The sequence below is a fragment of the Epinephelus fuscoguttatus genome, linkage group LG5 (assembly GCF_011397635.1).
Source record: "Epinephelus fuscoguttatus linkage group LG5, E.fuscoguttatus.final_Chr_v1".
Classification (NCBI taxonomy): domain Eukaryota; kingdom Metazoa; phylum Chordata; class Actinopteri; order Perciformes; family Serranidae; genus Epinephelus; species Epinephelus fuscoguttatus.
Genome location: NC_064756.1, coordinates 10,490,317 through 10,517,654, shown reverse-complemented (window position 1 = coordinate 10,517,654; position 27,338 = coordinate 10,490,317). Strand labels below are relative to the sequence as shown.

Here is a 27,338-nt window from a genome sequence, read left to right as displayed (position 1 = left end):
TGGTCCATATTAATATGATAGCATCACACAGTTGCTGCAGATTTGTTGGCTGCACATCTATGATAAGGTGCTCTATTGGACTGAGATCTGGTGACTGTGGAGGCCGTTGGAGTACAGTGAACTCATTGTCATGTTCAAGAAACCAGTTTGAGATGATCTGAGCTTTGTGACATGGTGCGTTATCCTGCTGGAAGTAGCCATCAGAAGATGGGTACACTGTGCTCATAAAGGGATGGACACGGTCAGCAACAGTACTCAGGTAGGCTGTGGTGTTTAAACCATGCTCAGCTGGTACTAAGGGGCCCAAAGTGTGCCAAGAAGATATCCCCCACACCATTACACCACCAGCAGCAGCCTGAACCGTTGATACAAGGCAGGATGGATCCATGCTTTCATGTTGTTTATGCCAAATTCTGATCCAGACTCATCAGACCAGGAAACTTTTCTCCAATCTTCTATTGTCCAGTTTTGGTGAGCCTGTGTGAACTGTAGCCTCAGTTTCCTGTTGTTAGCTGACAGGAGTGGCACCTGGTGTGGTGAGTTACTGTTGCCTCTCTGTCATCTTGAACCAGTCTGGCCATTCTCCTCTGACCCCTGGCATCAACAAAGCATTTTTTGGGACCATCCTCTGTAAACCCTAGAGATGGTTGTGTGTGAAAACCCCAGTAGATCAGCAATTTCTGAAATACTCAGACCAGCCCGTCTGGCACCAACAACCATGCCACGTTCAAAGTCACTTAAATCACCTTTCTTCCCCATTCTGATGCTCAGTTTGAACTTCAGCAGGTCGTCTTCACCATGTCCACATATCTGAATGCAGCTGCTGCCACGTGATTGGCTGATTAGCTATGTGCGTTAACAAAGAGTCGAACAAGTGTACCTAATAAAGTGGCCAGTGAGTGAATGTTGCAACTTCAAGCTCCACCCACCCGGTACTCACTTGTGCTGAACTCGAGCGCACCCGCTATGGCTTGACTTTCATTTTCACATCTGTCATTTCACATGATTCTGCACAACAAACCAACAAGTCTTCTCCATAGACGTAGTACACTGGGAAACAAACCTTACTAATACCTGCTGGATACTGTCACACTGGGTTTGAATTTGCACACGAGCTTTACTGGGAGTCGTGGAAGTCAGTTGCCTGCAATTTACATCAGCTTATTTTTAATGCTGAGCTGTGCCATTCTATCAGAGTGACGTCTCTTTCTATTTTAATCTCACCAATAGCTGTCAGAAACGTGGTTAGAAAAGTCTGGTCTGTGTTGGCACTATACAGGAAGTTAAGAGTGTGTTGTTCTATAGCAGTTCTTACAAGCCAATAATGGGATACTAATGTTTTCGGATATCTGGGGTGAGTCAGGTGTGCCAGGCTGCTTGGAGGATCTGACTCGAAGATGATTTTCAGGAGTAAACTAATGTGGTGGTGTGTGTTGTTGACATACTGTAAGTAGTTTATTATTTATTGCTTATGTTTTTATTTATTTAGTTGGTTAGTAGCAGTTTATGTCGAGATGGTAAGTAGCAAGTAAACAAAATAATCATACATTTGTAGACAGACATAAAAAAAACCCTGAAAATAATGTAGCCTATATTGATTTGATTTACATGTCCAAAAAGGAGTGGGAGGAAGTACAAACTTATTTAATCGCACCCCTTCTCCATAAATTAGTTAGTCAATGATGTCGCTTCCCATCAGTATAAGGCTGTTCAATTCATTCTTCGAGACCTATTCCAATATATTAAATTAATTACCAATTATATTTGTCTTACACCAAGATATAAATAATTACAGAAATGCTTAGAAAATAAAAATTCATATGTATATTATTATTATCCAATCTGATGTGTTTTGCTTTGTCAGGCTATGCGTATACACAAGCTATGTATGTTAACACACTCACAAATACACATACACTAAACTTATGGCCATAAATAAATAAATCAATAAAGAATAAACACCTACTGATAGTCAGACACCTTCTTCATTCTTGTACCTTGTGAAAATCAATTTCATTATTATATTCAGTAATTATTCCTTTAGTACAAATAACACTTGAGCTATTGTTTATACTATTGTTTAACTAACTGTTTAACTATTGTTTGTATATATTTTCAATTGAAATTATTTGGTTGCATCATGGCTGTCAGCTGCCATGACCAAAAAAGGCCACTAGATGGCACTGCCTGCCCCATCGGTTCATTCACCCTCAACAATCCTTGGCAGAAGGGTTTCATGGAGTTGCCGTCAAGGTCTGTGTAGATGTTAGATTTCACTGTGGTCACATTATTATCTCCAGGAATCTTTGTACATATTGTGACAGCTTCTGCTTCACAGAGAACAGGAAGTAGTTCTGAACACTGTCAACCTTTATTGACATGTAACAGCTCAACAAACTCAGCTTATTTGTGAAGCACATTTCATAAATTTGAGCTGCATGATATCAAAATGCTGCTTCACCAAGTTTTGTTCTGACTCATGTGATGGTCTATAGGCCAGTCCCAGATGTCCTCAGGGTCCTGGAAGGTTCATATGTCTCAAACATGTCAGAGATATTTGGGCCCTGAGCCACAGAGTGATTTATACACAAGCAGCAAGACTTTGAAACCAATTCTCTGAGTGACAGGTAGCCAGTGTAAGGATTTTAGAACTGGACTAATGTGGTCATATTTCCTAGTTTTTGTCAGGACCCTAGCAGCAGCACTCTGATTAAGCTGAAGTGGGTAAATACAGCTGGAGTCATGATGGTGCAAACTATAATTTAACACACAGGAAGCATAAACCATCATGTTCTGAGCAGACACACCATGGACAAAGATAAAAATAAAAAGACATTTGTGTTATGGAACAGAAAACAGTGAGCTTAACAGCAAACTCCAGCATGCAGGGAAATGTGGGCGTGGCTACAATATTATTTCGGTCAATTGCAATGTGTTAATAATATTATGGGTTATTGTTATTTATATATTTTGTGATTTTGGTGATTTGTGCAGTAAATTAATAAAATGTTTTGTTGGTATTTTTAGACTTTTTTTAGTTTTACCTCAGTAAAGGTATTTTGTTCAACTGTGGTAATAGCATGGTTTTTGGAGACAACTGTGCAAAGATATTCATAACAGATGACAATAAATATATTAAGTAGTTTAAAAATAACTTGTTTTATTTGCTGAAGAACATCCAGAATGTAGAGTAGCAGTCACCACCATATATCATCAAAGCAGAAGTCCTCAAATGTTCTTGTTGATTGTTGTACAGGTACGATGGTGAATTGCCGTGGTCTGATAACACTCCAGAAGGAACCAGGTAAAGAGTTGTTAGGAAACAAACGGACAGAAATGTCTGATTTGCTTCACAACCGTTTTTTTGTGCTCATGTAAACTTCAAGTGCACAGGCTTATGATAGTTGTAAAGACAATCATCTTGGCGCACAGGTTCACCAGTGTAAAAAGAAAATGTTACAAAACATAGCAGAGAAATTAACACACAGATTATGTTCATTGTGTGTCCTTCTGTTTTTCTGTCAGTTCCTCTGAAAAGCATCGAGGTGGAGGTGGAGGTGAGGGACCATGTGGCTACAGTGGTCTCCACTCTGAACTATGAGAACAAGGAGGACAAACCAATAGAGGCAGTTTTTGTCTTCCCTCTGCCTGGAGATGCTGCTGTCTGTCATTTCAGTGCTAAGATTGGACAAAAAGAGATTGTAGCTGAGGTGAAGGAGAAACAGAAGGTGAGCTGCACAGCAGAGACTAAGTCACAATGGAGCTTAAAAACACAGTAAATGTTGCTCACATGTGTCGTCTGTACTCCAGGCTCGTGAGGAGTATGATGATGCACTGAGCTCCGGTCAGCAGGCCTTCCTGTTGGAGGAGAGTGAGCAGAGTCCAGATATATTCTCTCTGAGTGTGGGCAGCCTGCCTCCAGGAGAGAGCGCCTCCATCAGGCTGGAGTACGTCACTGAGCTGGCTGTGCAGGCTGATGATGGGCTGAGGTTTTGTCTGCCTGCTGTGCTCAACCCTCGCTACCAACCTCAGGGTAGGAAAACCAGCCAACACTTTTAGCTTAGTGCACACAGAAGTTCCATCCATACATCCATTTTCATCTGCTTATCTGGGGAAGGCAATGCTTTCCAGATCCTCTCGGGGGATTCCAAGGAGTTCCCAGGGCAGATGAGATATGTAATCCCTCCAGTGTGTTCTGGGTCTACTCTGGGGCCTCCTACCAGTTGAATGTGCATGCAAAAAAACTCTAACCAAAGGTGCTCAGGAGTCATCCTGATCAGATGCCCAGACCACCCAAAGCTCATGACCATAGGTGAGGGTCAGAACGTAGTTGAACTGGTGAATGGAGAGCTTTGCCTGCAGGTTCAGCTCCTTTTGTACCACAGTGGGCTGATGCAACACCTGCATCACTGCTGATGCGGCGTCAAGCCGCCTGTCCATCTCATGCTTCATTTTACCCTCACTCTTGAACAAGACTTGAGATATTTAAACTCCTTCCCTGGTGGCAGTAACTGACTCCCAACTCAGAGGGGGCAATCCATCCTTTTCTAACCGAGAACCATAGCCTCAGACTTGGAGATGCTGGCTCTCATCCTGACTGCTTCACACTCAGCTGCAACAGAACCACATCAACAGAACCACATCATCTGCAAAGAGCAGCAATTTTGAGGTCCCCAGATAGGACTCTCCTCCAAAACACACACACTAGATGGACAAACCCCCACAACCCTTACAGCAGCCCTTCAAGGGCAAAGAGCTGGTTAATTGCTTCTCCTGAATTTGAGGTTTGACAATCAGTCAGAGCCTCCTTTCCAGCACCCTGGAGTACATTTTCCCAGGGAGGCCGAGCAATGTGATATCCTGTTAATTGGAGCACACCCTCCGGTCCCCATTTTTGGAACCATCGTCCATGTCTACCACTCCACTCTTGCCCCTGCAAAGTAAGTCAAAAACAAGATGTCCAATACACAACGTCTTTTACAGGCGGCAAACACTCACTCATCCTCCATCAATTGTGCTGACAGGTCAACACTAAACAAAGGATATACTGGCTGATATTCCTTTTTAATACAAATCTCTTGTAAAACAGTAAAGGTTTACATTCAGTGTTTCTCACCGAAACCAACTGAGTGTATTGTTGAGATCTTCTTTGGTCATCCAGAACTTCTGCTGGACCAAAGAGTCTTAGTTTTTATTGTCTCTTAAAGTATTACTGACTTCCTAACTCTCACGTTGTTCACAGGTAGTGAAGGTGCCAGTGTCCAGGTGACCTCTGTTCCAGCCTCTCTGGTGCCCTACAATCTGTCTTTCTCTGCCCGACTGTCCTCTCCTCGTCCAGTCTCTAAAGTAGAGTCCAGCTGTTCCCTGGATCCTCTCCAGTACCTCAACACAGAGCAAACCCAGGCCACGGTAGCTACTGTACAGTGCTGATGTGTCTGCTGTGTGTGATTGTTCCTCAGTACTGAGAACAAGATGTATATGACTTGATTTATATTTATGAGTGTGTTTTGTGAACTGCAGGTCAAGTTGGCTGCAGGACACAAGTTTGACAGAGATGTTGAACTGCTGATTTATTACAAAGATGCCCACCAGCCCACTGCTGTGGTGGAGGCAGGACAGGCGTCTGCCAAGCCTGGTGAGTGCAAATTAGTGAAGTGGTACTTTGCAAATAAAACAAACTGATGTGATGTGTTAAATATAAGAGGTAAGTATTTTTATTGGTAAATAGCTGAGTTACATATGTTGTGTTTCAGGCACTCTGATGGGTGATCCAGTAGTGATGCTGAGCCTGTACCCTGAGTTCCCCCAGGCTGTGATGTCTTCAGTTGCCTCACATGGAGAGTTTGTGCTCTTATTGGATCGATCTGGCAGTATGGAATCGCCTATGGACAACACTGAGAGTCAGGATCGCATTGGCAGTGCCAGGGTATTCATCGTGTCATTTCTATCATAAAATCATTCAGTGTCTCTCTCACACAGCAGCCTTCATTATCTGTTCTCTCCTTGCCTGAAGGATACTCTGCTGCTCTTGTTGAAGAGCTTACCAATGGGCTGCTATTTCAACATCTATAGTTTCGGGTCCATCTACGAACGCATCTTCCCGTAAGTCACTCCCTTGTGTCACCCAGTCCAAAAAAATGTGCTAAATTATTTGATACCACTGCTTGTATGTGGTAACTTATCAGCTTTATCAGCTGACAGATAATTGATATTGGGTGATTCTGTAAAATCATGGATTACGTTTAATGTCAGGATTTTAAAATTTCACTCCTAACATTTTACAATTAATTATTCCAAAACAAAAGTATGCATGGCAACTACAGTACAGCGAAGATGTGCTTAAATCTTGGGAGAGACTGTGGTTAGACCTATAAAAGTTGGTCTGAGACGGGATGTGATTTCTGAATTGTGGTGTAGAACTTGATAGTGCTACACATCCATCCACCACCTGACCTCCTCCGTTTGCATTTCTGCAGCAAAAGTGTGGAGTACAATGAGGAGACCATGGAAGAGGCTCTGAAGAAAGTTGAAGCCATGAACGCTGACCTGGGAGGAACAGAGATCCTCGAGCCCCTCAAAGAAATTTACAGTCAGCCAACCATTCCCAATCAACCCAGACAAGTACAAAACACACACACACACACACACACACACACATGGGCTTTACAAGAACCTTTGACCAGTAAAAACGGCATACAACTAAGTCCTCATCTCATCTGCACATTCCTTTTCTGGACATGCTTTGTGATTTCAGTCTTTGAATGGAGCTTACAAAGTGTTTGACAGCTTGTGTACGCAGAACAAACACATCAGTCATCGGAAGTGGATCAGGCATAGAATGGTCTGTACAGCCCATTTAAAATGCCTGATTGATCCACTCAGTAGCTCCCACTGTTCGACTCACACCTTTCCCAGTTCTATCCTGGGCAAACCGGTTTATTCAGTTCACTTTTGCCACACCCTTGTTGTTTTTATACTTTACCATTAAAACTGCCTGTGTTACGAAATCAGCAATCTAGCACAACTCTCATAGAATGATTTGATGACTCAGCACATGCTGCATTTTTCCTCCCCCAGCTATTTGTCTTTACTGATGGAGAGGTGGGGAACACCAAACAAGTCATCAATCTGGTGAAGAAGAATTCAGGTTCCCACAGGTGAAAATACAAAAACACAAAACCCAACAACCATCCACAAAACTCTGAGTATATGTCCCATGTTATAATGCTCTGTGTACTTAAAGAAAACTCCTGTATTGTAGGTGTTTCTCTTTTGGGATTGGGGAAGGGGCCAGCTCTGCTCTTATCAACGGGTTGGCCAAGGAAGGAGGAGGTCACGCTCAGTTCATCACAGGGAAAGAGAGGATGCAGCCTAAAGTAGGAAATCACAGTCATTATGTACTTTTTTAATAGTTTTTAAAGTGATTATAAATGTTAGTAAATACATTTTATCAAAACCCAGTGCTTCTGCCAAAGTTTTTTAAACCTATGTTTTACTCATCAGGTGATGCAGTCGCTGCGATTTGCTCTGCAACCAGCTGTGGTGGACGTCTCAGTCAAGTGGGATGTGCCAAAGGGAGTCTCTGTCACTGTTCTCTCTCCACCAATCACAGCACTTTTCCAGGGTCAGAGGTCACTGATTTATGCCCAGCTGACTGGACAGGTGAGAGCAGCATCATCTCACAGTGAAATACGTATCAATCTATTTTTATGCCACTAAAATAATTTTAAACTGAATTAGATTTTTTTAATTTATTTTTTTGTTTGAAATTTATTTATTTATTTATTTATTCCATCGGGTACTAAGTAATAAACATGTTTTCTGATACTGTAATGCTGTCCCAGAGTTCAGAGGCAGCAGAGGGCTGTGTGACGGTGAAGTACAGCCTGGCAGGTCATCCCTCTCAGAACCAGCTCCACTTCAATCTCACGCCTGCAGAGGACACTGGGTAAAACAGACTTTTGGTCAGGCAGCACTGTTATGCATTGGGTCCTGACCTTACAAGTGTTAAGTTTAACTTAATTATTAAGAGCAAATGAAATAAAACAGTCGAAAGGAATGAGAAACATTAATATTTTAATTCAACAATATTTTCTTTATGCGTGGCATTAAGTGTCTGCTCAGAGACTCACACATGTGATGCGGAGAATGGCTTTAAATGTATTGTTCTCTCAAAGGACAGACACTACAGGAGAATTGTTGAATTGATTTTTTTCAATTGATTTAGACTGCTGGTATAGGTGCAATACTTTAAAAGCATCTGAAGACAGTGATGTAACTGGCTGGAAGTGTTTTTTATAATCACCACCTCTGCTGCACATACATGAACCAAAACAGCAGACGCCACTACCACTCTGTGCTTGTAGCTGCGCCTCGTTGATTAAAAAAGGGCCCAAAGGGTGTCCACCACTCACCTGGCTGACAGGCTTTTTGTGTAGCTCAGGCCTTTAGAGTTTGTGTCTGTGAGTTTCCTCTGGGTGCTATTGTTTTCTCTCCCTGCTGATCCTGACCAGAATAAACTTGTATAGACAATGGATGAATGACAAAAAATGATAGGGTTATTACAAATGTGTTTGCAGACACGTTGACTCCTCTCTCCTGCCTGCAGATTAACAGTCCACAGGTTGGCTGCTCGGACTCTGATTCGCTCCCTGGAGATGGAGGAGAAAGAGTGCACAGGAGAGCAAGGTGAAGGAGTGAAGAAGAAAGTGGTGGAGGTCAGTGTCCAATCAGGAGTGAGCAGCGTCTTCACTGCCTTCATTGCTGTCAACAAAGGCGATGGCGAGGCGATTCAGGGACCTCTGGTGCGCAGAAATGTTCCAACACCAAGTGAGTGTTTACAAGAAAAATCAAAAATCAAAAGTTACCATTTGACACTATAGCTGACCAGGAATCAGCATGTAGGAAAGCATGATGGTGAACTGTTTTGACATTTAGAAAGTCATCAATCACTTATAAATCACTGTATCACTGTTACACTCACGTTTAATTTAGGTTTGAGAGCTAGCATTTTTTTCTTTGCTCACAGTATCTGGTCACATGTTGACATGTCTATGTGTTTCATCTTTGAGATATTTTGAACTTTTGAAAGATGTGAATATTTGAAATATTATTCACAGCTTGTGACTTATTGTAAAAAGCACAGACACTAGTTTAGCTTGGTTGATATTTTTGCTTACTAATTCTGATGTCTTGACCTCATGCTTTTTTTTTCTTTTGTAACTCAAAGTGATGATGACCCATGTGCTGAAGAGCTCTATGATTCAGTTTGCTCATTCTCCTGTCAAGAGTAAGTATAAGTATAAAGGCTAAATGGAATTTTAACATGTATATGTGCATTCCTTTAAATACAGTATATAGATAAACACTGAGCAAACAACATCTACCATGGTATGTAGCAGTTGTTGTAACAAGAAGAAGCGAGCTGTCATGGTGAAACCACGTAAGACATCTCTGCAGTGTCCAGAGCGACAGCTAAGCGAGATCACACAGTGGCTGTATATGCACAGTCAGACTTTTTAGTTATGGGCTCAATTTGTCTGAACAATCCTTGAATAGTTTTTCAGTAATTCTGGAAATGCAGCTAGCTCGAGTTATCTGAACTTGAAATATGGGAGGGCTCATTTTGATTATTAGTCGTAGTTACAGCCTGATTACCTTCAGAATGGACTGTTGTGGTGTTCAGATATTCATCACTGATATTATTTATTATTTAATGTGTAATTATTATATTTTTGAAGACAGAATTAAATTATTTTTCGAGTTGTACTGTATTTGTATTGAACTCTGGCTCCTGTGTGTAATGAAAGCAATATCAATAGTTTACTTGATATTTTTTGTTTTCTGATTCTTGTGTCTTGACCTCATACTCTTTTCTTTTTTAAATCTCTTAAGAGATGAGGGCCCAGAGTATGGCACAGCAGCTGAGCAATGATATGGAAAAGGAAGGTAAGTGAAATGGGAGTGTAACAGATTCAGGTTCATTCTTTAATGTTTTCAAGATAGTTTGTACACCATCAAAAACTGAGAAACAGGGTAGAAACAAAAAGAATATCACAATGCAACACAAGTCTGTCTCAGTATGCCATGGCTATTTAAGGCTGTTACGACCCGGCTCAAGTGGCCATAACAAAAGGGAGACACACCATGATTAACAGTTAACAAAGGTTATTTTATTAGAAGCAAATCAAACCAAATTAGACCAAATTAATAAATAACTAAAAAAGAGCAACATATGGAGTGTGAATGTCAGTGATATCAGTATTATGTGTGACAGAATTAAATTATTTTTCGAGTTGTACTGTATTTGTATTGAACTCTGGCTCCTGTGTGTAATGAAAGCAAAATCAATAGTTTACTTGATATTTTTTGTTTGCTGATTTTCATGTCTTGACCTCATACTCTTTTCTTTTTTAAATCTCTTAAGAGATGGGGGCCTGGAGTATGCCACAGTGGCTAAGTAAGTGGTTTCACGGTAAGTGAAATGGGAGTTTAACAGATTCAGGTTCATTCTTTAATGTTTTCAAGATAGTTTGTACACCATCAAAAACTGAGAAACAGGGTAGAAACAAAAAGAATATCACAATGCAACACAATTCTGTCTCAGTATGCCATGGCTATTTAAGGCTGTTACGACCCGGCTCAAGTGGCCATAACAAAAGGGAGACACACCATGATTAACAGTTAACAAAGGATATTTTATTAGAAGCAAATCAAACCAAATTAGACCAAATTAATAAATAACTAAAAAAGAGCAACATATGGAGTGTGAATGTCAGTGATATCAGTATTATGTGTGAGTATTAAATGATGGGTGTGTGACAAGAATATGTTATCTTTGCAGAAGAGTGCTCTGAAAAAGAAGAAAAAGAAGAATTTTCACTGAAGCAGCCACCCAGAGACCCTTTGCTGCAGTTGATCTCCCTCCAGAAGGCGTCAGGCAGCTGGGAGCTGGATTCAGCTCTGGCTGCTGCACTGGGAAAAACCAGCAAGGAGGTGGAAAAGCCAAAGCCTGCATCGGTGAGTTATTGTCACAATAATCATAAGGGGAATTATTTTAAAACAGATTTCATGACATGCTTTGTAACCAGACAGAGGAGGGAGATTAAAGCTTTGACCATATCTGTGATCAAGTTGAAGTACGCATCTGTTTATCTTTGATTTGGTGAATTAGGTGAACCAGGAAGTGTGGGCCACCATTCTGGCTCTGATCTGGCTTCATGGCTCCAAGATGGATGCTCAGGATGAGTGGGAGCTTCTGGCCATGAAGGCTGTGTCATGGCTCCGTGCTCAGAATGGTAATAACCAGAATAATTGGTTGTTTTTAACAGTGTGTGCTGATTAAAATCAGCTGTTTGCTCACATTCACTCTGCTGTTAACTTGTTTTGTGTGTTTGTTTTTCCAGCACCATGTGTGACAGAGTGTGTGGAAGCTGGAAATACTCTGTTGGGTTTCAACGTGAAGAAAGACGCCCTGGGACTCTGAAGTTTACATGTGCTTTAGAAACACTAAATTACAGATTAATCCTCAAGCTGTCAGCATACATTTCAGGCCATATTGTACCAAGATTAAGAACTGCCTGCTTTAACCATGATGTTTTTTGTGTTTTCCTTTTTAAACATTGTACATTTTGTAATGTTAACGGAAGGTTAGTAACAGCTGAGTCCGAGGGTTGTTTGTGCCTTAAAATGAATATTACATTTCAGTTGACATCTTGCACTCAGGCTGCACACAGTTTTCTATGGGGTGCCATTTGTAAAGTGTCTCACGCTGAAAATAACATCAACATTTTGCCACATTTAGCTTCAAACAATGTTTAAAAAAGTGTTGTGAATTTTTTTAACGTCACCTTTTACCACATTTACAGCAATATTTGTTAACTTAAAAATATATGAAATAGTTAAATCTAAATATTAAATGTGGCACCTAAATGTTAAATGTTAAATCTAAATATAAATCTAAATCTAAATGTGAAATCTAAATGCTAATTTTAAATATTAAATCTAAATCTAAATTCATTCATTCATCTTCTAACCGCTTCATCCTCTTGAGGGTCGCGGGGGGGCTGGAGCCTATCCCAGCTGACATCGGGCGAGAGGCAGGGTACACCCTGGACAGGTCGCCAGACTATCGCAGGGCTGACACATAGAGACAAACAACCATTCACACTCACATTCACACCTACGGACAATTTAGAGTTATCAATTAACCTAGTCCCCAATCTGCATGTCTTTGGACTGTGGGAGGAAGCCGGAGTACCCGGAGAGAACCCACGCTGACATGGGGAGAACATGCAAACTCCGCACAGAAGGGCTCCCATACCTGGGATCGAACCGGCAACCCTCTTGCTGTGAGGCGAGAGTGCTAACCACCACACCACCGTGCCGCCCTTAAATCTAAATATTAAATCTAAATCTAAATCTAAATGTTAAATCTAAATGCTGAATCTAAATCTAAATGTTAAATCTCAGTGCTAAATCTAAATCTAAATGTTAAATGTTAAATCTAAATGTTCTGGGTGAAACTAAATATCTAGCTGATATGCAAATTCACACCGCCGGTCACCGGAAGTACCAAAATAAAAGCTTGAGATGGTCAGACTGTGTTTATAGAATCAAATAATGAATTAAAACCAATTTATCGGGGGAAATGAACACTTGAACATACATTAGCGTGATAACTGAATAACTAAATAACTCTGAATAACTACCTAAAATAACAAAAAACATGTTTGGAGAAAGTTTATTAGACGTGTACTTTGAGTTGTTAGTGTCCCTTCGGAGGGATTGGGAATCGCCTGGTTGTTTACAAATACCTCCGAGTTATCGTAGATTAGCTGGGCTAACCAGTAGCCCCGTTAGTGGTGTCTGTAATAACTCAATAAACGATCCGTGAAAAATTTTTTTTTCCAGCGGTTGTCTTAGTTACAACATGATTGAGCTAGCAAAGCAGTTTTGTGTTGCTACGTGTGGTATTTATTCAGTTTAGAAAGTATTAGAAAGTATTTAGAAAGCATCAGTGGCAGCAGCTGACAGGGACAGCTAACAGCAGCAGCAAAGCTAACATCAGGACGTGATCTGTTAAAAGCCTCCTGTTGTTGGATACGACATGAAACTACTCCAGTTAGCTCAGTAATGTTGTAACTAAGACATCTGCTGGAAATTTTTTTTTTTTTTCAGCGCATTGAGTTAATGAGTCATTACAGACACCGCTAACGGGGCTAACAGCTAATGGTTTTCTAATGGTTTTCTACCCGGACGTATTTATAAACAACACGGCAATTCCCGAAGGGACACTAACAACTGAAAGTACACGTCAAATAAACTTTCTCCAAACATGTTTTTTTGTTATTTTATGTAGTTATTGTCACGCTAATGTATGTTCAAGTGTTCATTTCCCCCGATAAGTTGGTTTTAATTAGTGAGCCGAGTCTTTGAACCGGCTCTTTGAAGTGAATGAGTGAACCGGTTCTTTAGAGTGTACGAGCCAGTTCCTAATTTCTTTGTTTGTTGCTTTAATTTACTCTGTATCCATTAATCTCAGATTATTTGATCTGGAACAAGTTGAGAAAGACTAGTTTGTGAGGGAGAAAGACAGTGCAGCCGCTCACTTCAAAGAGCTGGTTCAATGACAGTCTGTGGAGTCTATTCTGGGCCCACGTTACAATATCCAGATCACGTGATGCGATAAATCAACAATGCGATTCGTCGCTGAACCCACTAAACTACTAAAGTTTAGATTTAATATTTAGATTTAACATTTAACATTTAGGTGCCACATTTAATATATAGATTTAACTATTTAATATATTTCTAAGTTAACAAATATTGCTGTAAATGTGGTAAAAGGTGATGTTAAAGAATTCACAACACTTTTTTAAACATTGTTTGAAGCTAAATGTGGCAAAATGTTGATGTTATTTTCAGCGTGAGACACTTTACAAATGGCACCCCATAGTTTTCATCCTTCCTGCAACAAAGTCCCACGTATATGGGGTTATATTATACTAACACTCTGTGATTAAAGTGCATGTACATGTCTGTGAATGTGTTGGTGTGTTTGTTTGCAAAAATGGAGAAAGGAAGAATAGAGAGACAAGTGTCCTGCGTTATTGTGTGGGCTGTCGAACACACGCTGAACAGAATCTTTGTGCAGTCTGCTCCAATGATTTCCACTGCAGTGGCTGCAACTCATCACCAAATACAATTTTAAGGTTTTACAGCCTTTCAGAGGCGTTTTGGAATAAAAGCAGGTGTCAGGCATTTGTTCCTCTAACAGGACTTACACTCACTAGCCGCTTTATTAGGTACACCTTGCAAGTACCAGGTAGGACACCTATTGCCTTCAGGACTGCCTTAATTCTTTATGGCATAGATTCAACAAGATTCTGGTCCATATTAATATGATAGCATCACACAGTTGCTGCAGATTTGTTGGCTGCACATCTATGATAAGGTGCTCTATTGGACTGAGATCTGGTGACTGTGGAGGCCGTTGGAGTACAGTGAACTCATTGTTATGTTCAAGAAACCAGTTTGAGATGATCTGAGCTGTGTGACATGGTGCGTTATCCTGCGGGAAGTAGCCATCAGAAGATGGGTACACTGTGGTCATAAAGGGATGGACACGGTCAGCAACAGTACTCAGGTAGGCTGTGGTGTTTAAACCATGCTCAGCTGGTACTAAGGGGCCCAAAGTGTGCCAAGAAGATATCCCCCACACCATTACACCACCACCAGCAGCCTGAACCGTTGATACAAGGCAGGATGGATCCATGCTTTCATGTTGTTTATGCCAAATTCTGATCCAGACTCATCAGACCAGGAAACTTTTCTCCAATCTTCTATTGTCCAGTTTTGGTGAGCCTGTGTGAACTGTAGCCTCAGTTTCCTGTTGTTAGCTGACAGGAGTGGCACCTGGTGTGGTCTTCTGCTGCTGTAGCCCATCTGCTTCAAGGTTGGACAAGGTGTTGTTGGTTCAGAGATGGTCTTCTGCAGACTTTGGTTGTAACCAGTGGTTATTTGAGTTGCTGTTGCCTCTCTGTCATCTTGAACCAGTCTGACCATTCTCCTCTGACCTCTGGCATCAACAAGGCATTTTCACCCAGTGAACTGCAGCTCACTGGATATTTTCTCTTTTTGGGACCATCCTCTTTAAACCCTAGAGATGGTTGTGTGTGAAAATCCCAGTAGATCAGCAGTTTGTGAAACATTCAGACCAGCCCGTCTGGCACCAACAACCATGCCACGTTCAAAGTCACTTAAATCACCTTTCTTCCCCATTCTGATATTCAATTTGAACTTCAGCAGGTCGTTTTCATCATGTCCACATGCCTGAATGCAGCTGCTGCCACGTGATTGGCTGATTAGCTATGTGCGATAACAAAGAGTTGAACAAGTGTACCTAATAAAGTGGCCAGTGAGTGAATGTTGCAACTTCAAGCTCCACCCACCCGGTACTCACATGTGCGGAAATCGAGCGCACCAGCTGGGGCGTTACTTTTATTTCCACATCTGTCATTTCACATGATTCTGCACAACAAACCAACAAATCTTCTCCAGTTATTTACGAGAGGAAGCTGCAGCAGAGAGCTGTCCCGGGCGCGTATAAATCTATCCTCAGAGGTAGGTGTTCTTCCGCTGTGCGTTTATTTCAACAGTCTGGTTAGCAGAAGCAAACCTGATACGAGACGTAGTACACTGGGAAACAAACCTTACTAATACCTGCTGGATACTGTCGTCACACTGGGTTTGAATTTGCACACGAGCTTTACTGGGAGTCGTGGAAGTCAGTTGCCTGCAATTTACATCAGCTTATTTTTAATGCTGAGCTGTGCCATTCTATCAGAGTGACGTCTCTTTCTATTTTAATCTCACCAATAGCTGTCAGAAACGTGGTTAGAAAAGTCTGGTCTGTGTTGGCACTATACAGGAAGTTAAGAGTGTGTTGTTCTATAGCAGTTCTTACAGGCCAATAATGGGATACTAATGTTTTCGGATATCTGGGGTGAGTCAGGTGTGCCAGGCTGCTTGGAGGATCTGACTCGAAGATGATTTTCAGGAGTAAACTAATGTGGTGGTGTGTGTTGTTGACATACTGTAAGTAGTTTATTATTTATTGCTTATGTTTTTATTTATTTAGTTGGTTAGTAGCAGTTTATGTCGAGATGGTAAGTAGCAAGGAAACAAAATAATCATACATTTGTAGACAGACATAAAAAAAAACCCCTGAAAATAATGTAGCCTATATTGATTTGATTTACATGTCCAAAAATGAGTAGGAGGAAGCACAAATTTATTTAATCGCACCTCTTCTCCATAAATTAGTAATAGTCAATGATGTCGCTTCCCATCAGTATAAGGCTGTTCAATAATTCATTCTCCGAGGCCTATTCTAATATATTAAATTAATTACCAATTATATTTGTCTTACACCAAGATATAAATAATTGCAGAAATGCTTAGAAAATAAAAATTCAAATGCATGTTAAAAAAATAATCTCATCTTTATATCTTTATCCAGTCATCACCGATGTGTTTTGTTTTGTCAAACTATGCGTATACACAAGCTATGTATGTTAACATACTCACAAATACACATACACGAAACTTGTGGCCATAAATAAATAAATCAATAAAGAATAAACACCTACTGATAGTCAGACACCTTCTTCATTCTTGTACCTTGTGAAAATCAATTTCATTATTACATTCAGTAATTATTCCTTTAGTATAAATAGCATGTGAACTATTGTTTTATTTATATATTTTCTATTTAAATTATTTGGTTGCATCATGGCTGTCAGCTGCCATGACCAAAAAAGGCCACTAGATGGCACTGCCTGCCCCATCGGTTCATTCACCCTCAACAATCCTTGGCAGAAGGGTTTCATGTAGTTGCCGTCAAGGTCTGTGTAGATGTTAGATTTCACTGTGGTCACATTATTATCTCCAGGAATCTTTGTACATATTGTGACAGCTTCTGCTTCACAGAGAACAGGAAGTAGTTCTGAACACTGTCAACCTTTACTGACATGTAACAGCTCAACAAACTCACATTTCATACACAAGGGCAATTCAAAGTGCTTTACAGAGCAACAAGATGATAAAGGATACAGAAAAGGATATAAAAGGTAAAATTAATTACTAAATGATTTACAATTAAAAAGCAAAAGTGCATACAAGAGGTGCAAAGATAAAAAGAAGTCAGCAGTAATTACGGGGTGGAGTAGGCAGTGTAATAAAGCAATGTTTTTAGTTTTGACTCGAAAGTGGTCAGAGTCAGGGCTTGTCTAACATCTGGGTGGTTGTTCCAGGTTTGAGCTGCATGATATCAAAATGTTGCTTCATGCTGACTCGTGATGGTCTATAGGCTGGTCCCAGATGTCCTCAGGGTCCTGGAAGGTTCATATGTCTCAAGCATGTCAGAGATATTTGGGCCCTGAGCCACAGAGTGATTTATACACAAGCAGCAAGACTTTGAAACCAATTCTCTGAGTGACAGGTAGCCAGTGTAAGGATTTTAGAACTGGACTAATGTGGTCATATTTCCTAGTTTTTGTCAGGACCCTAGCAGCAGCACTCTGAATAAGTAAGCAAATACAGCTGATGGTGCAAACTATAATTTAACACGCAGATGAAAATAACTAGCATAAACCATCATGTTCTGAGCAAACACACCATGGACAAAGACAAAAATAAAAAGACATTTGTGTTATGAAACAGAAAACAGCAAACTTAACAGCAAACTACAAACTACTCAGTCCAGCATGAAGAGAAATGTGGGCGTGGCTACAATGTTATTTCGGTCAATAGCAATGTGTTCATAATATTATGGGTTATTGTTATTTATATATTTTGTGATTTTGGTGATTTGTGCAGTAAATTAATAAAATGTTGTGTTGGTATTTTTAGATGTTTTTTGTAGTTTTTCCTCAGTAAAAGTTGTCCTGTTAAACTGTGTGAGACAATTGTGCAAAAATTATTCATAACAGATGACAATAAATATATTTAGCAGTTTAAACATAACTTGTTTTAATTGCTGAAGAACATCCAGAATGTAGGATAACTGTCACTGACATTTATCATCAAAGCAGAAGCCCTCAAATGTTCTTGTTGATTGTTGTACAGGTACGATGGTGAACTGCTGTGGTCTGATAACACCTCAGAAGGAACCAGGTAAAGAGCTGTTAGGAAACAAACGGACAGAAATGTCTGATTTGCTTCATAACCGTTTTTTTGTGCTCATGTAAACTTCAAGTGCACAGGCTTATGATAGTTGTAAAGACTATGAGACACATAATTGTATCCTGCTTTGCACAGAGAGACATCTTTAACAATCATCTTGGCGCACAGGTTCACCAGTGTGAAAAGAAAATGTTACAAAGCATAGCAGAGAAATTAACACACAGATTATGTTCATTGTGTGTCCTTCTGTTTTTCTGTCAGTTCCTCTGAAAAGCATCGAAGTGGAGGTGGAGGTGAGGGACCATGTGGCTACAGTGGTCTCCACTCTGAACTATGAGAACAAGGAGGACAAACCAATAGAGGCATTATTTGTCTTCCCTCTGCCTGGAGATGCTGCTGTCTGTCATTTCAGTGCTAAGATTGGACAAAAAGAGATTGTAGCTGAGGTGAAGGAGAAACAGAAGGTGAGCTGGACAGCAGAGACTAACTCACAATGGAGCTTAAAAACACAGCAAATGTTGCTCACATGTGTCGTCTGTACTCCAGGCTCGTGAGGAGTATGATGATGCACTGAGCTCCGGTCAGCAGGCCTTCCTGTTGGAGGAGAGTGAGCAGAGTCCAGATATATTCTCTCTGAGTGTGGGCAGCCTGCCTCCAGGAGAGAGCGCCTCCATCAGGCTGGAGTACGTCACTGAGCTGGCTGTGCAGGCTGATGATGGGCTGAGGTTTTGTCTGCCTGCTGTGCTCAACCCTCGCTACCAACCTCAGGGTAGGAAAACCAGCCAACACCTTCAGCTTAGTGCACACTATATCTGTCCGCAGAGAGTGTTTTTATATAACAGACACATGCCCAACAGTATACAGGTAACAATAAAAAGGCTCAGGTTAAGGCCACTCGCTTTGGCGCAGGAGAGTGGGGTTCAAATCCCAGTCAGGACAGCTAACACATATCCAGTCTGGACCCTTAGGCATGGTTTTTAATGCTGCTAGCCTACCTCAGGGAGTGTAATGCCTCTTTAATTACATGATTTCAAACATGTCTGATCTTGTTCACAGGTAGTGAAGGTGCCAGTGTCCAGGTGACCTCTGTCCCAGCCTCTCTGGTGCCCTACAGTCTGTCTTTCTCTGCCCGACTGTCCTCCCCTCGTCCAGTCTCTAAAGTAGAGTCTAACTGTTCCCTGGATCCTCTGCAGTACCTCAACACAAAGCAAACCCAGGCCATGGTAGGTACGGTGCTGATGCGTCTGCTGTGTGTGATTGTTCCTCAGTACTGAGAACAAGATGTATATGACTTGATTTATATTTATGAGTGTGTTTTGTGAACTGCAGGTCAAGTTGGCTGCAGGACACAAGTTTGACAGAGATGTTGAACTGCTGATTTATTACAAAGATGCCCACCAGCCCACTGCTGTGGTGGAGGCAGGACAGGCGTCTGCCAAGCCTGGTGAGTGCAAATTAGTGAAGGTGTGCCTTTGCAAATAAAACAAACTGATAAATATAAGAGGTAAGTATGTGTAAATGTTGCGTTTCAGGCACTCTGATGGGTGATCCAGTAGTGATGCTGAGCCTGTACCCAGAGTTCCCCCAGGCTGTGATGTCTTCAGTCGCCTCACGTGGAGAGTTTGTGCTTTTATTGGATCGATCTGGCAGTATGGAATCGCCTATGGACAACACTGAGAGTCAGGATCGCATTGGCAGTGCCAGGGTATTCATTGTGTCATTTCTATCATAAAATCATTCAGTGTCTCTCTCACACAGCAGCATTTATTATCTGTTCTCTCCTTGCCTGAAGGATACTCTGCTGCTCTTGTTGAAGAGCTTACCAATGGGCTGCTATTTCAACATCTACAGTTTCGGGTCCACCTACGAACGCATCTTCCCGTAAGTCACTCCCTTGTGTCACCCAGTCCAAAAAAATGTGCTAAATTCTTTGATACCACTGTTTGTATGTGGTAACTTATCAGCTTTATCAGCTGACAGATAATTGATATTGGGTGATTCTGTAAAATCATGGTTTACGTTTAATGTCAGGATTTTAAAATTTCACTCCTAACATTTTACAATTAATTATTCCAAAACAAAAGTATGCATGGCAACTACAGTACAGCGAAGATGTGCTTAAATCTTGGGAGAGACTGTGGTTAGACCTATAAAAGTTGGTCTGAGACGGGATGTGATTTCTGAATTGTGATGTAGAACTTGATAGTGCTACACATCCATCCACCACCTGACCTCCTCCGTTTGCATTTCTGCAGCAAAAGTGTGGAGTACAATGAGGAGACCATGGAAGAGGCTCTGAAGAAAGTTGAAGTGATGAACGCTGACCTGGGAGGAACAGAGATCCTCGAGCCCCTCAAAGAAATTTACAGTCAGCCAACCATTCCCAATCAACCCAGACAAGTACTAAACACACACACACACACACACACACACACACACACATAGGCTTTACAAGAACCTTTGACCAGTAAAAATGGCATACAACTAAGTCCTCATCTCATCTGCACATTCCTTTTCTGGACATGCTTTGTGATTTCAGTCTTTGAATGGAGCTTACAAAGTGTTTGACAGCTTGTGTACGCAGAGCAAACACATCAGTCATCGGAAGTGGATCAGGCATAGAATGGTCTGTACAGCCCATTTAAAATGCCTGATTGATCCACTCAGTAGCTCCCACTGTTCGACTCACACCTTTCCCAGTTCTATCCTGGGCAAACCAGTTTATTCAGTTCACTCTTGCCACACCTTTGTTGCTTTTATACTTTACCATTAAAACTGCCTGTGTTACGAAATCAGCAATCTAGCACAGCTCCCAGAGAATGATTTGATGACTCAGCACATGCTGCATTTTTCCTCCCCCAGCTATTTGTCTTTACTGACGGAGAGGTGGAGAACACCAAACAAGTCATCAATCTGGTGAAGAAGAATTCAGGTTCCCACAGGTGAAAATACAAAAACACAAAACCCAACAACCATCCACAAAACTCTGAGTATACGTCCCATGTTATAATGCTCTGTGTACTTAAAGAAAACTCCTGTATTGTAGGTGCTTCTCTTTTGGGATTGGGGAAGGGGCCAGCTCTGCTCTTATCAACGGGTTGGCCAAGGAAGGAGGAGGTCACGCTCAGTTCATCACAGGGAAAGAGAGGATGCAGCCTAAAGTAGGAAATCACAGTCATTATGTACAATTTTTATAAACAGTGCAATGTCAGCAGAACATATGATTATAGATGTAAGTAAATACATTCAGTAAAAACCCAGTGCCTCTCTTAGCTTTGTGTAACCTTTTTTTTTACTCATCAGGTGATGCAGTCGCTGCGATTTGCTCTGCAACCAGCTGTAGTGGACGTCTCAGTCAACTGGGATGTGCCAAAGGGAGTCTCTGTCACTGCTCTCTCTCCACCAATCACAGCACTTTTCCAGGGTCAGAGGTCACTGATTTACGCCCAGCTTACTGGAAAGGTAGGAGCAGCATCATCTCATAGTGAAATAACTTTGGGGTTAGAAATATCAGCTTTGAAAAATATGTAATCTATGTAATTACGCAGATTGTTTGAATTCACTGTCTGTACTTACCGACAAGAAAATAATGCACTGTAATCTGTATATAATCCATGTAATTGTGAGCAAAGAGGCTGTGATCATAGGACCTATGGACTGCAGGCTGTCTTCCATCATATGATGGGAGCAGAGGAGGAAGTCAGGCAACGCACTATAAAGCGAGACAGAGCCCACGTAGAGAAGAAGGTTAGGATGGTGGAAGGGTCAAACAAACACAGGACTTTGACCCAGAAGACTGGCTGTTCATGGCCCGTGTGGAAGCAAAAGTAAATGTTGAGTTATTTTTAGTAACATAATTGCGTCACATCATGTCGTCAAGTTATGTTGAGTATGTAACATTATGACAACCATGATCCTTTACCTGAACCTTACCTAACCGGTAGGGGGTCCATATCTATATCTAAGATATCATGGCAGTAATTCATAAGATATCATACAGACCATGTGCATAACTTTTCATATGATATCACGCAAACTGTCATATGAGAACACATTGACTTATGATAATATAATCTGTTTCCAACACTGTAATATTCTCTCAGAGTTCAGAGGCAGCAGACGGCCTTGTGACGGTGAAGTACAGCCTGGCAGGTCATCCCTCTCAGAACCAGCTCCACTTCAATCTCACGCCTGCTGAGGACACTGGGTAAAACAGGGTTTGGTCAGACAGCAGAAGCACTTTGAATTAGATACTGACTTTACCATACAGACTTGATTTTGGTCGTATGTGTGAATTGAAGTGGTTACAAAGGGTAGTGCAATTTCAATGTGCTTGAACTGCATTTAGCAGTTTGCTATAATGCAAACATGTGTTTACTCCTCTCTCCTGCCTGCAGATTAACAGTCCACAGGTTGGCTGCTAGGACTCTGATTCGCTCCCTGGAGATGGAGGAGAAAGACGACATCGAAGAACAAGATGAGGGAGTGAAGAAGAGGGTGGTGGAGCTCAGTGTCCAGTCAGGAGTAAGCAGTGTCTTCACTGCCTTCATTGCTGTCAATAAAGGCGATGGCGAAGCGATTCAAGGACCTCTGGTGCGACAATATGTTCCAACACCCAGTGAGTGTGTTTTTTCCAAGAACCAATTAAGTAGCAGGGCACTTCAAGCACAGTGTGCATGTTGCATGGTTAAGACCATGGCTTTTTTTGCAGCTCAGAACAGTCAAACTTATGTCCAACATACATTTCTAGATTGGCCAAAAAACAAAAAACAAGATGTTTTTTAGCACATGGTGTCTTCTCCTTCATTTAGTCAGATAAAATTTGAATCTATGATGAATCACCATGTGTGACTTTCATGTGTTGCTGTGACTCTGTTGGTGTGGTCGTAAATGTCGTACAAACAACACAAAGTTCTCAAAAGTACTGCATGGTCTGATTACTGACAAACTGCATTGATTTCAGGTATTAGACCTCCTACAGACTGTGAGGTTTTAGCAATCTTATAAGTTTAGTGCTGCTCTACACTGTGTGACATGGATCTGTACAATGACAGCACCTACTGAATCACAGGCTCCAACATACGATGCGACAGCTTCTCATACTGAGTGAGCAAGGACGCTGCACGGGTTATAACTTCTCCAACTATGAAGCACAACATAGAGGGTCACATTATTAAATAACCTAAAGTTTTGCGGGCACTATATACTGCTGTGTGTCTGTGTGTGTGTTTGCTAGCTGCTAGGTTGCTCACCTGGCAGCTGCAACTCTGCCGTTATTTCCTTCCATGCTTCGTCCTTTTTTACATGATCATGGTCAGAGCTGGAGGACACATCATACAGGCAAGGCTTCTGCAGGTTTTCCTCTTTGCTGGAATCTCACACATTTCTTTTAGCATGTTTTGCCTTCATGGCGAGTGGCTTTCCGTCTGTTTGGATTTTGAACCAGCATGTCATTTCATGCTAAAATTTTTAGTAGTTGGGTAGAAGACATAGGTTGTAACAGCAGTCACACAGTCAGATAGTCGTCCTTAATTTCTGACACTGTCAGAATTTTACCCCAGGCTGTCTTCAATCGCAAGGCTGTGAAAGCAGCCATCCTTGAACCTCTCTCACTGTGCAACGTAGGACCACAGTTTTAGAGCCATGATCAAAGATATTTCCACATTTCTTTGCCGTTTGTCATTTTTTGTCTTGGACAGCACAAAATCACACTGTGTATACCAGGCTTTAGTCCTTTCAAATCAAATGGCATTTATTATGGCTGCATAGTCTAAATCAGGGGTGTAAAACTCATTTTAGTTCAGGGGCCACATATTGCCCAATTTGATCTCAGGTGGGTGGGACCAGTTGAACCACTGCATAATATGAATAACAACCCCTTCAAATTTTTCCTCTTTTTAGTGTAAATAAGTACTTTGTGAAAACGTTCATCCATTTACAAAACAAATGATGCTCAGAACAATATGTGCAAATTCAACAGTATGTCTCAGTTTTTCCACATTTTGTCAGTCTATTTTTCACTTTGATTACATGTGACTTTTTCATCATTTTCCACTAAAGTGGAAGCTATTAAAGAAGCAGGTTAAGTTGTCCGCTGCCGAATAAACCATTTGCAATTTTAAGTTTTGTCAGTGCCTCAGCAGCAGGGTTCTACCCATACTGTTTTAAGATAGAAGTCTGATACAGATTGTTTTGTACTGAAGCTGCTGGTTGACAATATTTTGCACAATGTTTAATGTATTAAAATCTGACAACAGAAAGTATTCATCGTTATTTAAACTTCCCTGTGATGGGCTGGTATGTTTGACACCCCTGATCCAAATAATTATTCTGATGACAGAAATTAATTTGTGCTGATACAGGTATCTGTATTGGATTTGTGAAAAACATGAGGCTTTATATGCAGTAATTGTGCACAATTATTATCAGTTACCAGTTTATTATCAGCCCCAGCAAATTTCCTCTATTTAATATCCTGCTCTCTTTTTACTACAGTGTACGCCTCGTTTGGTATGATGCCTATGGCTACCAGTGCAGCCATTAGTAAGTACAAGCTTCATTTGCTTTTTGAACACAACCACAAGGACACTTGTTACTTCATGTTCAGCCATTTGCTCAGTCAGCACTACTGTAATATGTATGGGATTACTTATTATCATCTTTGTTCTTTTGTTTGTTTGTTTGTTTGTTTGTCTTTTACAAGGTGCAGCGCTTTATACATTTAATTGAATGATTCCTGAGAAAGCAAACATTAGTTACACAAAAATGAAACTTTTTTCTATATGTAAGCTTTTCATACAGATTTCACGCTTATTTGTGAAATAATTTGGGGTTCAGCAGGTGTGTTCAGGTTGTGTCCTGAGCTCCATTAGGTGTAATTAATATTTGGAGTGCTGTACAGTAAATTGGTGAGTTGTAACGCTGTATTACCGCTGAGACTGAGGGTGTGACACTGTTGAATCTCATCAGGGTCATAAAAATGTTCATGCACCACACAATTTATTGTAAAATAAATATATGTAAAATATTTAGAATTTTGCTGTTGTAACAGTGCATTTCTCTTGAAACAACAGTGTATGACGATTTTGAGTTTGAAGATGCTCAAGATGATATGGCTATGGGATGCGATGAAGGTATCTGTTTTGTTTCAGTGGTACACCACACCTTTTTTTTTTTTTTTTTTTTTTTTTTTAGTTTGCTCTCACATTTTTCCATCTTATTTGAACTTCTTTTTCTTTGTCTTTTAAAATTGAAGTAAATGTCATCAATTCTCTCTGGGTCCCAGGGTTTGATGGCATCATGGAATCCGAACAGTATTGTGTTGAAGAGCCTACTGTCATCAAGCCCAAGCAGCCTCACAGAGACCCTTTGCTGCAACTGGTCTCCCTCCAGAAGGCGTCTGGCTGCTGGGAGCTGGTTCCAGCTCTGGCTGATGCACTGGGAAAGACCAGCGAGGAGGTGGAGAGTGCAAAACCTTCAGGAGTGAGTCACTGTGAAAAATAATAACTTAATAATGAGACCTGTTTTAAAGCAGATTTCATAGCAGGGTTTCAATTTTTTTAATAGAAAATATAATGAAGCACTCCATACCAAACATTAAAGAAAAGAAAAATTAATACAACTTGAAAAGGGGACAAAACAAAGACTGTACAATATGTATAATAATTAAAAGGCAAGCTAAGTTGCAAACAATTAAAATGAATCTGAAAGTACTTGTGTGTGAATATTTTTACTGTTTTAGTAACAGTTTGAAACTCCGCAGACATATTGTCCTGTGAAATTCTGTTTCTCCTTTGTTTTCTTAGATTTTCTCATCTCCTCAACATCTGATTTTTGTTTGATTTGGTGAATTAGGTGAACCAGGAAGTGTGGGCCACCTTTCTGGCTCTGATCTGGCTTCATGGCTCCAAGATGGAGGCTCAGGATGAGTGGGAGCTTCTGGCCATGAAGGCTGTGTCATGGCTCCGTGCTCAGAATGGTAATAACCAGAATAAAAAGTGTTGTTTTTAACAGTGTGTGCTGGTTCACTCTTCTGATTGTATGTTTTGTTGTTGTTTCAGCTCTCTATGCGACAGAGTGTGTGGAAGCTGGAAATGCTTTGTTGGGTTTCAACGTGCAGAAAGACGCCCTGGGACTCTGAGGCTTCTCTTCAGGATTGAAGACGACACAGAAGCAGATTTACTGCATCCTTCGACTTTTACATTGCATATTACACTTTGCACTATCTGCGTTCACAGTATTCCATGCCTTAGTATATTTGCACTGTCAAGCAGGTAAGCAGGGAAAAGGGAAATGCTTCGGGGGGTCATGGAGGCAGAATCCTAAATACAAGCAATAATAACCAAATTTAATTTGTTTTGAACCAAAATATTAACCATTACATGTTAAATACAACAAAAATAAACATTGTGTTTATTGTTGCTATAGTAAAATGTAGCGTGTTTAATAATTAAACACAACCCTTTATTCAAATGGTATGAGCATTTTTTTGGATGGAAACGTTGCAGTTAAGAAAAACTGCAGATGGCCAACCTCATGACCTGAGTTTGGAGCTCTTCTGGGTCTTCATCTGGGTTACGCGCTCACTGAATATGCACAGTAGTGTTCCTTATGCTGCCCGTGCCTACGAGATCCCGCTTGGCTCATAGACTCTATATTTAGATGATTTCACATATTTAAAAATAAATAAATCCATGAACAATTTTACAAATACAAAACCTCCATGGCTCAAGAATTCATAATAGAGAGAGTCATAGCTATTGTTTGTAGTTCAAGTTGTCCTGTCATGAGTTTTGGAAATTTCTCCTTTTCAGTGGTGGTTTGTGGTTTTTAGGCAACTTTTGGGGGATTTTTCTGCTGCAATACCACAAGCAGCCACTTGGAAAAATTGGAAGCAAGGCTGAGCAGTGTTCCTGGGGGCCTTTTTGATATGATTGAAGCAGATTATTAGGGGGTCCCAGTTATTTCTGTGTGCAGGCCTGGTGTCAAGACAAAGAACTGTTTTTCTGTCTTTCTGTCCAGTGCTTTGTTTTGGAAGTTTTTTCATTTAAAAAAATTAAACTGGAATGTTTGGACCTTAAATTTCATTCATGACTCATGCATGTAAGCACAAATTATCTGTCTGTCTGTCTGTCTATCTATCTATCTATCTA

The 27,338-nt window shown here is 40.8% G+C and overlaps 2 protein-coding genes across 2 annotated transcripts; both read left to right on the top strand.

Annotated features, from left to right (window-relative positions):
* Positions 1 to 1,218: 1,218 nt before the first annotated feature.
* On the top strand, positions 1,219 to 14,040 carry LOC125889249 (von Willebrand factor A domain-containing protein 5A-like). Its single transcript, XM_049577072.1, has 20 exons — positions 1,219 to 1,446; positions 3,257 to 3,304; positions 3,526 to 3,728; positions 3,811 to 4,033; positions 5,243 to 5,409; positions 5,521 to 5,635; positions 5,754 to 5,926; positions 6,014 to 6,102; positions 6,477 to 6,621; positions 7,078 to 7,157; positions 7,262 to 7,376; positions 7,504 to 7,662; positions 7,845 to 7,948; positions 8,609 to 8,829; positions 9,230 to 9,289; positions 9,895 to 9,948; positions 10,427 to 10,474; positions 10,844 to 11,019; positions 11,174 to 11,297; positions 11,406 to 14,040. The coding sequence occupies exons 1-20, from the start codon at positions 1,398 to 1,400 to the stop codon at positions 11,483 to 11,485; spliced, it is 2,433 nt and encodes an 810-aa protein (XP_049433029.1). The 5' UTR covers positions 1,219 to 1,397; the 3' UTR covers positions 11,486 to 14,040.
* Positions 14,041 to 15,743: 1,703 nt separating this feature from the next.
* Positions 15,744 to 27,267, top strand: LOC125889251 (von Willebrand factor A domain-containing protein 5A-like). Its single transcript, XM_049577075.1, has 19 exons — positions 15,744 to 16,098; positions 18,130 to 18,177; positions 18,448 to 18,650; positions 18,733 to 18,955; positions 19,243 to 19,409; positions 19,516 to 19,630; positions 19,719 to 19,891; positions 19,979 to 20,067; positions 20,442 to 20,586; positions 21,049 to 21,128; positions 21,233 to 21,347; positions 21,490 to 21,648; positions 22,290 to 22,393; positions 22,584 to 22,804; positions 24,682 to 24,729; positions 25,260 to 25,319; positions 25,472 to 25,668; positions 26,041 to 26,164; positions 26,247 to 27,267. Exons 1-19 carry the CDS (start codon positions 16,050 to 16,052, stop codon positions 26,324 to 26,326), a joined length of 2,400 nt encoding a protein of 799 aa, XP_049433032.1. The 5' UTR covers positions 15,744 to 16,049; the 3' UTR covers positions 26,327 to 27,267.
* The last annotated feature ends 71 nt before the right edge of the window (positions 27,268 to 27,338 follow it).